The sequence below is a fragment of the Verticillium alfalfae genome, genomic scaffold (assembly GCF_000150825.1).
Source record: "Verticillium alfalfae VaMs.102 supercont1.5 genomic scaffold, whole genome shotgun sequence".
Taxonomy (NCBI): domain Eukaryota; kingdom Fungi; phylum Ascomycota; class Sordariomycetes; order Glomerellales; family Plectosphaerellaceae; genus Verticillium; species Verticillium alfalfae.
In genome coordinates, this window is record NW_003315034.1 from 672,973 (window position 1) to 685,113 (window position 12,141).

General features: G+C 58.7%; 4 protein-coding genes across 4 annotated transcripts in view; 2 read left to right on the forward strand and 2 right to left on the reverse strand.

Annotated features, from left to right (window-relative positions):
• Positions 1-132: 132 nt before the first annotated feature.
• VDBG_04529 (conserved hypothetical protein) lies at positions 133-843 on the reverse strand (the record flags this gene model as incomplete). Its single annotated transcript, XM_003004877.1, has 1 exon — positions 133-843. One exon carries the CDS (start codon positions 841-843, stop codon positions 133-135), a length of 711 nt encoding a protein of 236 aa, XP_003004923.1.
• Positions 844-1,476: 633 nt separating this feature from the next.
• Positions 1,477-3,123, forward strand: VDBG_04530 (CCCH zinc finger protein; the record flags this gene model as incomplete). The annotated part of the gene is made up of 5 exons (XM_003004878.1): positions 1,477-1,525; positions 1,581-1,655; positions 1,704-2,335; positions 2,400-2,433; positions 2,546-3,123. 5 exons carry the CDS (start codon positions 1,477-1,479, stop codon positions 3,079-3,081), a joined length of 1,326 nt encoding a protein of 441 aa, XP_003004924.1.
• A 987-nt stretch (positions 3,124-4,110) lies between these two features.
• VDBG_04531 (conserved hypothetical protein) lies at positions 4,111-5,299 on the forward strand (the record flags this gene model as incomplete). Its single annotated transcript, XM_003004879.1, has 2 exons — positions 4,111-5,181; positions 5,219-5,299. 2 exons carry the CDS (start codon positions 4,111-4,113, stop codon positions 5,297-5,299), a joined length of 1,152 nt encoding a protein of 383 aa, XP_003004925.1.
• A 5,279-nt stretch (positions 5,300-10,578) lies between these two features.
• The window catches only part of VDBG_04532 (conserved hypothetical protein), a gene marked incomplete at both ends in the record, with an annotated part of 1,933 nt that continues 370 nt past the window's right edge, over positions 10,579-12,141 (reverse strand). The window contains 2 exons of the mRNA XM_003004880.1: positions 10,579-11,659; positions 11,713-12,101. Coding sequence (XP_003004926.1) covers positions 10,579-11,659; positions 11,713-12,101 — 1,470 coding nt within the window. The remainder of the gene's footprint in view (positions 11,660-11,712; positions 12,102-12,141) is intronic.

Below are 12,141 nucleotides of genomic sequence, written 5' to 3' on the forward strand. Positions count from 1 at the left end.
ATCAATCCACTCAAACATCACAGATAGTACTATCAACTATGTCAGACTAAGAGGTCCGATACAACTCAATTCTTTTCTGTTTTGAGAGGCCAATTTCGCCCTAGTGTCTTGACGTCTGAACCGCGAAATCCCTCACGCCCTAGACACCTCACCTTCCTCCCCACCATTCCTCGACATGCCCTCCCTGCTCTCGACCTCCTCCTTCTCGTTGCGAATCTGTCGCCGCAGCCGCATGGCCTCATCCATGATCCTGGCAAACTGCTCCTTGCGCTCGCCCCACGTGTCGTTGTACGTCTCGCTCTCGCGCTCGAGCCCGGCGCACTCCTCCTCAAGCTTCCGCAGCGCGACGCGCTGGTCGTCCCGCGGCCGCAGCATGCTCTTGTTGGTGATATCGTCGGCGAGGCGGTCAAACTCCTTGCGCTGGCGCAGCGTGCCGCGCGCGACGTCGAGGCGGGCGCGCAGGGCGGCATTGTTGTCGCGGACGGCCTGGCACTCGTCGAGGATGCGCTGCTGGTCGGCGGCGTAGCGGGCGCGCTCGCGCTCGTTGGCGTCGAGGAGGAACTGCAGGCGCGCGATGCTGCTGTCAAAGGCGGCGAAGTCGAGGGCCAGGTCTTCCCGGAGCAGGGCGCGCTCGCGGTGCAGGGCCCCCGGGTCGGCGGTCGCAGAGGCGGCGTTGGCGTCGGGGGGCGGCGTGGGTTGCTGGGCGGCCTTGGCGGCGATAATGGTGGAGATGGCCCCGAGGCGTTTGGTGATGCGCTTGAGTGGCTTCTCCTCGATGTTCAGGAGGCGGGATTTGTGGAGTTCGTTTTCTTCGGCGTCGTTGAGGAGCTCCCAGGACGACATGGCGACGGTGGGAGAGAAGCGGTGTGCTTCTGGGCTGGTGGTGTTTGCTGGGTGAGGTTTGTTGCGAGGTTATGGGAGCGTGTTGGGCGGGCACGAAATTGGGGCCTGGGGGTTTCGAAAGAAGAAAAGACCCGGGTATCGGGTTTCACGAGAAATCTAGACGGTCTATATTGCCGCAGTCGTTGAAGGAGCGGACCAGCAAGGAAAAGAGACCGATGATGTGAGGTCGTAATGCGGATCGAGCGTAAAACAGTACCAGCGGTTGGCAAGGACAAAAGATGGCTCCTGCACAACAGCAATTGTTAGCCTTGCAGATGTGCAGCTTGTTGATTGGCCTAAGGAGCAGCATGGTTGGAAGGAAAGTGGATCCGACTCCCAGCCCACTTCGCGTTGACTTTGAAGTCGCCTCCGTCACTTGTATTTGGGCATTCACCCCTCCTCTGTCAACCCAACACTGCAACTTTCCCTCAACACAAACAGCACTCGAAACCCTGACCTCGACGACATTCGCGCCGCATTTTGTTTTTGCTGCGGAAAACCATCGAAATCACAGCGAAATCGTTTCAGCAGGCGTTGCAACTCTCTTCCTCCTCAAGCCCCGAATTGCTTTATCCCAACCGCCAGTGTCGCAATATGTCTTCAGAGGAGCAGGAACTTCTAGCCAAGATCAGCAGACTGGCTGGTCAGTTACCCATTCATGAATTTTGCTTATCCAAACCATCTCACCAATATCATAGGCAAGATCAACCGCCACAAGAGCCAGCAGTCCGGCGCGCAGTCTCCGACAGCCCAGCAATCAGCTCACAATTCGCGTTTGTCATCCACGCACCGACTTCGACCGTCCTCTCTAACCACACCAGACAACACCTATCGATCGAGCAGCCATCATTATCATCCTTATCGCGGCGGCCGACATGGCCCTGCCCACCGAAATCGAACTCTGAACAGCGGCAGTCATACGCCGATGACAGAGGCACAACCAGCATCCAACGCCGTCATTTCCAACGCTTCAGGCTCGTGGGTCGCGACCACAAATCGGCACAACATGCAGCTTATCAACTCGAATGTATTTGAGGAAAAGAACCAGAAGCGCACAGAAGCCATCGAGGCCACTCGAAAACAGCATCTCGCGTCCCAGAACGCACGCGAGGCCTCTCAGCTGACGTCTCACCTCCACCAGCGCCAAGGGCCCCGTGTCGCGGCTGGTTTCGCTCGTGCTAACCCACAACCTAACCTCGCCAACGCAGGTCAAGACCACGTCGTCGATATTCAAGGCATCAGCTTCCGCGTTACTTGCAACGGCAGCAAGCTCGTCAAACTGGCCGGCACGTCGTCTCGCACCTCACCTCCCCCTCGGACCTACCTACTCACATCTACCAGGCGACCTCCACTCGGCCAGCGCCACACCCAAGGTTGCCGTTGTCGGCGGCGTTCAGTTCCGTCGCAGCAAGAATGGCAACCTGTATCGGCAGGGCGTGATCAAACTCCATCCGTATGTGTGCCCCCCTCGTACTGCATATATGCTAACACATGACAGACATGCGGGCGTGAAAAAGGTCAACGTGCCTTGCCGCATGTTTTCGTCGACTGGTATTTTTAGACTTCTCTTCGGCGCCGCGTGACATCAGGCGCGCGCCCGGCCCCTTTCAAGATCGAGCGCTTCAGCATGGAGGAGGAAACGCTACTAACCGAACGACTCTAGGTTCCTGCCCCAAGGGCCCGACCTGTCGCTACATCCACGACGCGTCCAAGGTGGCGGTGTGCCGTGATTTTCTCCAGAAGGGAAAGTGCGCCAACGGCGAGGATTGCGACCTGTCCCATGATCTGTGCCCGCAGCGCACGCCGACGTGCCTGCACTTCATCAAGGGCAACTGTGCGAACCATGAGTGTCCGTATGCCCACAATAACGTGTCTCCAGGTGCGCTGGTATGCCGGCCGTTTGGCCTCTACGGCTTCTGCGAGGCAGGACAAGAGTGCACCGAGAGGCACGTGTCCGAATGTCCCGATTTTAGCAACACAGGAGTGTGCAAGACCAAGGGCTGCAAGCTGCTGCACCGCGAGAGGGCAAGCGTCCTGCGGAAGGCGGGCGAGCAGCAGGAAGACGCCGACATGTCGAGCGACGACGACGTGGCCGACAGCGACGATGTCGACTCGGACGAGGTCGACGAGTTTCTCGGTGGCGACGGCGAGGTCGATGACGCGGAGGTCAAGGCGCAGAGCGACTTTATCTCCTTTTGATTGTGATGCTCGTTTGCACCCCTTGATGCATTGCGGCTGCTGCTGCTGCTGTCGACACGACGTGTGTCGGCGGCGTGGAATCGTTAGGATACCTTAGGATAGGATGACGGTGACGATATGAAGATACCCTGCACACGGACGATGAAGAGCAAGAAAGTGGGCGACAAGAAAAAGAAGAAGGAAAAAAAAAAGGCGAAGACGATGAAGAGTAAATACGCATGATAACTAGTATTGTTTATGGGAGATGCGGTTGATATTGTTGTGATGTGCCTTTTTGATTTGGTTACCATTACCCAGGGTGCCTATCATCAGTGAAGTACCTACCCCCCTACCTAAGGTACCTACCTAGGTAGGTACCGTAGCCCTAGATGACACTCCAAACAAAGGCTGAGGATTTACTACCTAAGTCCCATGCAACATGACCTAGTATCGACAGAGCGGGGACATCCCTCATGGCACCACTTGTTTCCAAATTACCATGGCTGATCACTATACATTTTTGCATCTCTAGACAAACTCAATCGACACGTTCACTGCAACAGTCTTCCGACAAGGCGCCATGACGAACGAAGAAGGGGGGGCGGCGCAGTGACGATCCTGCCTAGCTCAGCCCCGCCACCAGGCGATGAACAGACGACGACCCCTATAGGGATATTGGAGCCGCCGCCTACAGGGCGCCCCGGGCGTTTACAACGCGCGTACACACGCCTTTGCAAAGGTCTTTTTCGGGGGTCCCCCTCGTTCAGCACGGCACGTCGGCCCCCAAGGATCAGCCCCGCCATGAAAGCCTCGCGGCGTCAGCCATTCTGATCTGATCCGACTATGGCTGCGCCCCAGTCGGCTGTGTTTGACCATTGTTCGTCTGTCGGGATAGATTTTCAGACAGGATTGAGACAAACGCCGTTTCTTCTGAGGGAAAACCCCAGCGACGACCGCTTCCTTCAACACCATCGACGCCTCCCTCACCCGACACAACCTGCGATATCGCGAACCACAGGCAACGGCAGACGACCCCTCGCCCTTCCCACCATGGGACTCCGCGACTTCCTCCGCAAGAAGGATGGCGAAGGCCACGACGACGAAAGCAATCACGACCACCATGACAGCCAGCCTGACGCCTCCCACACCTCTCCCCCGCCGACGGGCGCGCCCGAGTTCAAGTTTGTCCGCTCGGAATCCAAAGACGACATACCCGCGGCGACGGCGACGTCCCAGCTGTCGCCGACCTCGAACAGCAACAACAACAACAACAACAACACCCTCCTCCACGCCGCCGACCCCATCCCTCAGCGCAACCGCCTGAGCCTCGACGTCTTCTCGTCGTCTCGGTCCCGCAGCGGCTCCGTCTCGTCCCAGGCGAGCAACGGCCCCGAGAAGGCCCGCCGCCGCATCTCTGAGCGCCTCCACCTCAGCCGCGCCCCCTCAAGCTCCGAACACGTACCCCAAGATCTCCCCGCCATTGTCGCCTCCGACTCGGCCGAGGACCAGTGGGAGCGCCGTGCCACCATGCTCGCGAACATGACGGAGCGCGCGCGCAGCAACTCGCGCCCGCCGACGCCGCCCTCGTCAGGCCAGCACGCGGTCCCCCCGACAGCAACAGCGCAGAGGGCAGCCTCGTCCTCCTCCGCCCCGGAGGCCACGCCCCCCTTGGTCCGCAAGGGCCCCGTCTCGTCCAAGGACGTCGACGAGGGCATCCAGGAGGCCATCCGGCTGCACGAAGAGGGCCACCTCGCCAAGTCGACGGCCATGTTCGCCTGGCTCGCCGACCCCAAGGGCGCCAACAACCCGTTGAGCCAGGTGCTCTACGGCCTCGCCCTGCGCCACGGCTGGGGCTGCGAGCCCGACGTCGAGCGCGGCGTCACCTACCTCACGGCCGCCGCGAGCAACGCCGCCACCGTCGAGCAGCTCGCGCTCCAGGCCGGCCTGAAGAAGGGCGGCGCCTACAAGGGGGAGCTCGTGCTCGCCATTTTCGAGCTCGGCAACTCGTTCCGCCACGGCTGGGGGACAGCTAAGGACCCCGTGGCTGCGAAGCAGGTGTGTTACTTCCTCCTTGCGTGCGCCATGCGCGACGGAAGCATGGACAGAGTCATGGACAGCGTCGTAGGTGGGAGCAATGTGCTGACATGGAACGCGGCAGTACTACGAGACGGCTGCGAATCTGGGAGATACCGGTGAGTTCTGCTGCCACCCCTGTTGCCCCTTTCCTGCGGCCCGTTGAAGCCCATGCTTCCTCGTTGAAGCCCGACCAAGAACGACATGACCTGACAGCTACGCTTCGGTAGACGCCATGAACGAGGCGGCCTGGTGCTACCTCGAAGGCTTCGGCTGCAAGAAAGACAAGGTACGTCGGACGGGGCGTTCTATTGTTCACCCCGTCGGGGCATCTGCTGCGCGCTCGTCATGTCATCTGCTGCGCCCGTCATCGTTAGGCCTGTCAGGCCCAGACTCCAGCCTCACTTGGTCGCTGGTCCAGAGGATGTGGCTTACTGCAGGGTCAGACGAGGTTGCAGCATCCGTCAAACGCTTCCTCTGCCCCCCTTCCAGCCCCAGACCTTGGCTGCAGAGTGGCCCGGCATTCCCACGTTGGGCATCAATGGGACGGCCGCAGCAGAGGAGAACCCCCCATCGAGGAACGAACTTCAGCTTGGAGCTCCCAGGTCGAGATGCAACGTCTCGTCACATGAGGCTGACGACATGCCCAGTTTGCAGCAGCGCGCTACTACCGACTGGCTGAGAAGAATGGCAACAAGATCATGGGCAACTCATGGTGCGTACTTCCACCCCCCCCCCCTTTTCCCATTCTTCTCGTTATTGCCCGCACCCCTCCTGTCTCCCCTTAATGCTTGCCCGCCTTCTGTATGGCCCCTCTTGTCCTCTTTCCCTCTTGCGTGTTCCCTCGAACCACCTATGACATCGCTCGCACCATTGTGCGCGCGTTCGTCGCAGATGACAGGCGGGCCGTGACCTCCATTGGCCCTCGTCATCTCGGCCCCCAAAGCCCAAGCCCCCCCCTCCATCTTCGAGACGCAGTCCTGCGCGCCCTGCCGACACCCGTCGTGCCGGCGTGCTCTTGCCGTCGGCGGGCGTCCGCGGATGAACCCGGCTGGATCGCCGTGTCTGCACAAAGAGTGCCCTCTGCTTGCCCAGCCATTGGCTCTTCCTCTGCTTTGCCTTCATGCTTCATACGTGTACGCCCTCTGGTGTCCAGTACGACTAGATAGCGCTGTCTACCTGCTTGCCCCCCTTCCCCCCCTTCTTACGCTTGTATCACGCAGAGACCATGCCAATCATCGCACATCGGCTGACACATTACTTTTTCCCCTGATGTAGGATATGGAAGGAGAAGTACGACCCTCCCGGTCCCGATGACGCCGGCAAAAAGAAGAAGAGGTGAGGTGTGACATGCATCAACCCGGCAACGCGCCAGTCTACCCTTCTTTTCCTTTGAGGCCCCGGGTGCGGCACGCGGAGATGGAGGGGGGCGGGGGGCGGGGAGCTCGAGTCGGTCGGCCACTACGCGGAAGGCGGCAGGCATCCGTGTTCCCGACCCGGCACCCGTCGCTCGTGTTTCCCCACCCACCTTCAACCCTTGATACTCGGCGGGCCACCGAGTCCGGCGTGTTCCTCGCACAGCGCCTTGTCACCCGTCGCAGCGGCGGCGGAAGGCGGCGTGGCGTCGTGCACTCGACGCTTCTACGCGGGCCTGGCGATCACTGGGCTGGCGATTGTGCCGGGTGACGGACAGTTTACCGGGGGGGGGGCCGTTCCGTCGGGGAGAGGGGCGTGTGTTGGGGGAAAGAATGCGTGCTGCTGTGTTCCCGGTTCTTTGCTCGGCTGGGCTGAACTGGGCCTCCCACTCTGCTCCGCTTATTGGAGGAATGAAGAAGCGTGGTAGCACGAAGTTGCCGCCGTGGACGTCTCGTCTTGAATAACTGGCGATGATAAGCTTGGAGGGGGGTGGAAGAAAAGGCTGAGAAAAAGGGGGCCGGGGTTCCTCCATTCTTCCCCAATGGCGTGGAGGAAAGCGTTGATTTGTTTTTTGCCATGCCAGCCAGGTATTTTGAGTATGTCTTCCTGGAACACCTCCAGGTTGCGGCGGCTCTTGCCCTTGCGATGCATCTATCTAGTTCTATGCGGCCCCCCTTGCGGCGTGTGCGTATCGTGCCTGTGAGAAAGGCTCTTACTCACTCGGCACGAAGGCTTGGCTGTGGCATTGTGGCCTCATCGCGGACTACAGTCAGCTTCGGGCTTGGCTGTCGCTGGGGGCTCCCGTGTGTGGTTGACATGTGCTCTTGCGGATGCAGGTCCCTCTCGATGGGAGTTTGGTGACGGCCGAAACTCGTCATGGTGATGGCATCATGGTGTAAAGGACCGACGTCTTTTTTTGCCGACCAACCCTGCCTTTTGTGGTTGAAGATGGTAGACGCATGTGATGGATGTAGTACCTTGGGGTGAGTGCATCGAGGCTGGTTCCTGGCGAAGAGCATGGACACGTCTTGCCGGACTAGACGGTTCGATGTTGGGTCGGCAAAATATCCCTATTGAACCCGGGTATTGTACGCAGCGCCCTGAAGTTCCGAGAGTTCATGTGTTTTTGCAGACAAAGACATGAATGAAGTGGGAAGTAAGCATCATGCGAACGTAAGAGAGGCCTCTAGGAGCTCCGCGCACCCTCTACTGCCCACAAAGATGATGGTCAAGTATCGGCACGAGGGAGAACACGACGGTTTCGGGTAGCAAAAGCCTGACCAGGCATAGAACGCCTGAGAGGCCTGGTATAGTCTTCTTCCATCTGTGAAGAGTTTATGGATGTCAATACCTCTCGTTGTGAAGTGGTCATGGTCTCAAGAGAGGCCGATCTTGAGGAATGGATAAAAGCCTCTCGCATGTACGGAGCCAGCTTCGGCGGCGTCAGTCACCAAACGATGCACCCCCAGAAGTCTAGACCCAACTGTCAACGCGAAACTCGGACCTGAAAGAGCGGAACGATGAATCTGTACCTCGATACTAAGTTCTCACTCACAGCTCGAAACAGAGCTCTCTCCACGCCTCGACACGAAACTTCCAGACGCACCACTACGCCGAACGATCACGGCAAGCCCGCGCAACGGCCAGATGCACACCCCAGAGATGCCCGAACAAAGAACCGAACAATGCACATGCGCCCCAACCCCACTCCCACCGCAGGCGCCAGAACGCAGCCGGGTGCAGCACAAAGCCATTGTCTCGTCGAGTCGAGTGGCACAGCGAACCCCACCCACTAACGACCGCGAAAGGGGTCCCCGTACTAGATTCTGCCCAACGTGTCTTACACGCACACTAGCAAAAGCCAAGTGAGACAAGGAGCAGAGCGGCAAAGCACACGAGATCGCATCACGTCAACAAGAGACTGTCTGCCCGTTCGCCAGCCACAGACCACCCCTCCGTCCGTCCGCCCGCCCGCCCGTCGGGAAGAGGGTACGACGAAAAGGGCCGCGCCATGCAACGGTGAGGGCAGAGACTCAGACACAGCTATGGTCTGAGACATGAGAGGAAAAAACGAGACATGTGGTCCACTGTCTCGCCTCTCCAGGGTCCTGTAGGCATCTACACACGGTCTTCACTGGCGTGATAAGGCATGTCCAGTGCGTCAGCCGCTTGGAGGAAGAGGGGGGGGTGGGGTATTGATGAGGGGCGCTAAAAACAGACTCGGGACAACAACCAAGACCAAGCGCGCGGTCATCAATCACAGCCACACACACACACAAGGAGGATCTCTCCCTATAGCAAGAAAGCAAGCCTCAGATATAGATGGCTGAGGCGTCTGGGAAAAGTACATACACGCAACAAATCGCATCTCCCCCTTCCTCAGCACGGAACTTGGAGAGACAGAGAACGGAAGGTCATTCATACCCGTCTGCAGGTTACAAGTGCCCCCCTCCCCTAAGATCAGAAGGTCGCGAACGTTCCTCCCGCTGCTTGGGGGGGATCAGCTCCAGCGCGCTACTGCACGCTGGTTCTTCCCACTTGACCTCGTCCCGCGCCAGCGACTGGCCCGTCCCGACCGTGGGGGAGGAGAGGGGGGGGACGCAAGATGCTGCCCGCCCTGCTTCGGGGCAACCCACTCATAAGGACCTGCGAACCGAAATGTTGGATTCCTCCCACCGCATAGGTTGATCCTCCCTATCCCCCCTTGTCCCACGACCGGGGGGATGCGTGTGGGTGAGCGGACTCAGGTGGACGAGGAAGAGTGCGCTGCTGCCTCTACTTCTTGTGCGTAGTGGCGGTCTGCCTACGCGAGCAAAACAAGATGGTGAGCAGGAAAATGGCCCTCGTGGGTGAGATGGCGCAGGGGCTGTGGCAGCATCGGCGCATCTGGCACAGCGAGTCCACTTGGCCGCCGCAGGGCGCGATCACGGGGTGAGAAAGGGCGATCTCGATGCGTATGAGGCGAGAGGACCAGAGGCAGGTTTGCCAGACTGGCCATGGCACAACGATGCGTGAGTGGTACACACACACACACATACACAGACATCACAAACATCAAAGAACGGCTGGTACCAAGACCCGGTGCCAGAGACGATCATCGCTGACATTTAATCAACGGCAGCAAACCGAACTTGTAGGTCACAGAAGAGGAGCAGCTTGCTGTACGTAGTACCGTCCACAGGTGGGCATCGTGATAGTCATTCATCAATAAAATCCGTCTCTCGTGTGCACCCATCACATCATCATCCGAGTAGTTCCAGATCCCCAGTAGTCCGGCCCATCCCATCCCATCCCTCCGCCCCCATGCCTGTAATGTCCCGTCTCGCCAATTTGCGAATGCCCAGAGTCCCATGCCATCCATCCGTCCCGTCCACCCAACCGTCCTGTTCTCCGTATGTTCAATCCTGTCGTGTCCATGAGATCCACGTCCCTGAGACCAGCTCTCAGCCTCTCCGTGACCGCTTCCCAGCATGCCACCGACCGATCCAACAGTGTACAAGAAATAAGGAAAATCCGAGGTGACAAAGGGAAAATGGGGCGTCACCCGTGGTGGGGACTTGCCAGTCCTCGTCTCCGCCCGCCTCTTGCTCCGCTCGAGCAGTAGATCCCAGACTTGATATATGAAACAAATCGAAGGTAACCAAGGACTCAAAAATCAGAATGCTCGCTCGCTCGCTTCATAGCTAGGGACACAAAATAAGGGGATAAAAAGGGGGAGTTGGTGTGAAGAAGAAGTGCGAAGAAGGCTGGCATCATGCCAGAAGAAGAGGGACAGCAAGCATAAGGCTTGGTCCAAAGGTAAAAAGGTTCATTTGATGCGTGAGCAACAGTATCTGGGTTGCGCGGGAGCGGCGTTGATTGTATCGTCGATTCAGTCGGGATAGGCGCAATGGAGGCAAGGAAAATCATCATCGTCGTTAGGAAAAAAAAACAGACTCATTAGACGCGTCGTCGTCATTAGGCCGGAGGGTCGTCATCGGCCAGTCGTTTCTCCGTTTTAGCTCCTAAGTCATCAAGGGCCGTTGGATTTCATCGGGCAATCGCGTCCATGCATTGCTGCCGTTCGTTCTGCTGAGCGTTGTTGCACTCAGCCACCATTTTCGCAAAGTTTTTGACCACCTCCGTAGGGATCTGGTCCCAGAGGAGAGATCGGGTGTACACCTCGGCCATTGATTGTTTGTTGTTGTTGCGCATCGAGGAGAGGGCCTCAGCCAGGTTGCGGCGGCCCTGGCTCGTGGAGCGCTCGGGCACGTTGTGCATAAAGTCCTGCGAGTGAACACCGTTGTACTGGGCTGCCGACATCGAGAAGATTTGCTCGTTGTTCTGCTCCTCGTTGGGCTGGGTCAGGGTGTCGCCAAGCTGGCCAAGCATCGAGGGCGCCATGCCGTCGAGGCCAGAACCAGCCAGGCCCATAGCCGGGTCGTTGACCCAGTTGGCGCCCGAAGGCTGAGGAGCGCCGGCATGAATCGTGTTGGTAGACTCATCAAGCCCGGCATCCTTGAAGACGTTCTCAAGAAGCGTGGCCGCCTCGGCCCGGACATCATCGGACACGCGAGGGATGCTGGGCGCGGACCGGTTTGAGAGGACGAACGCACCGACAAGGAAGAGCATGAAGAGGATACCACCCTGAGACGACTGCTTCTCAGTCTCGGCGGGGAAGTTGATCTCGGACTTCTTGGGCGGTGGTGCCATCTGGAGCTCTTGCTTGACCTCAGGCTCGACAGTGTAGTCGCCGAGGAAACCGACATTGTCCCAAGGACCAGGCATGGACAAGCCATCCATGTCGTCGTAGCCCGTAGAGAACCCCTGGGGGCCAGGGACGGACGACGACATGGCGGCACTCTCGAGCCTCTGCACGTGGTCGGTGAGGACGCTGACCTTTTTGCGAAGCTCGCCCGTCTCGATGGTGTGGGACCGGATCATCTCCTCCTTCTCCATGCGGAGTGACTCGATGTACTCTTGGTAAGACTGCTTCTCCCGTAGAAGAAGTTCCATCTTGGCCTTCAGGTCCACAATCTCCTCCTCCATATCTGTAAGGATGGTGGTGTACTGCTTCTTCTCGTCTTCCAGACGCTCCGTGTGCTGCTTCTTCCGCTGGCGGGAATCAAGGCTAGCATGGCACGTTAGTAGGTGACTATAGGTGAGGCAAGGGTGTCAACATACGCTGCTTGGCGATTGCGCAACAGACGTTTCTGCTGTTTCAGCTCCTTGATTTCCTGCTCGTCGGTCGACTGCGCGATGAGCTGATCAATATTGTTGAGATTTCGCTCAGCTGGAATGTCGAAACGAGCATTCTTTTTCCTGATGCCGTCGCCCCTGCGCAGTTCGTTGTGAGAGCGGATGCCAGGGCTGCCCGTCCGCATCTTCTTGGCCATGGACTCGTTCTGGCCAATCCAACCCTTCTGGGGTGAGGTTGGGATGGACTGGTTGCCTGAGCCGATGGAAGAAAACATGTTGATTTGGCCGGTGGGGTTGCTGAACGGCGTCTGGCCCTGCATAGAGCGGTGGAAGACGGATGTATTGTCGTAATCAGTGGGCATGCCGTCGAACTGCTGAAGAGGTGTGCAGGAGCCGGATGCGTTTCCGAGAGAC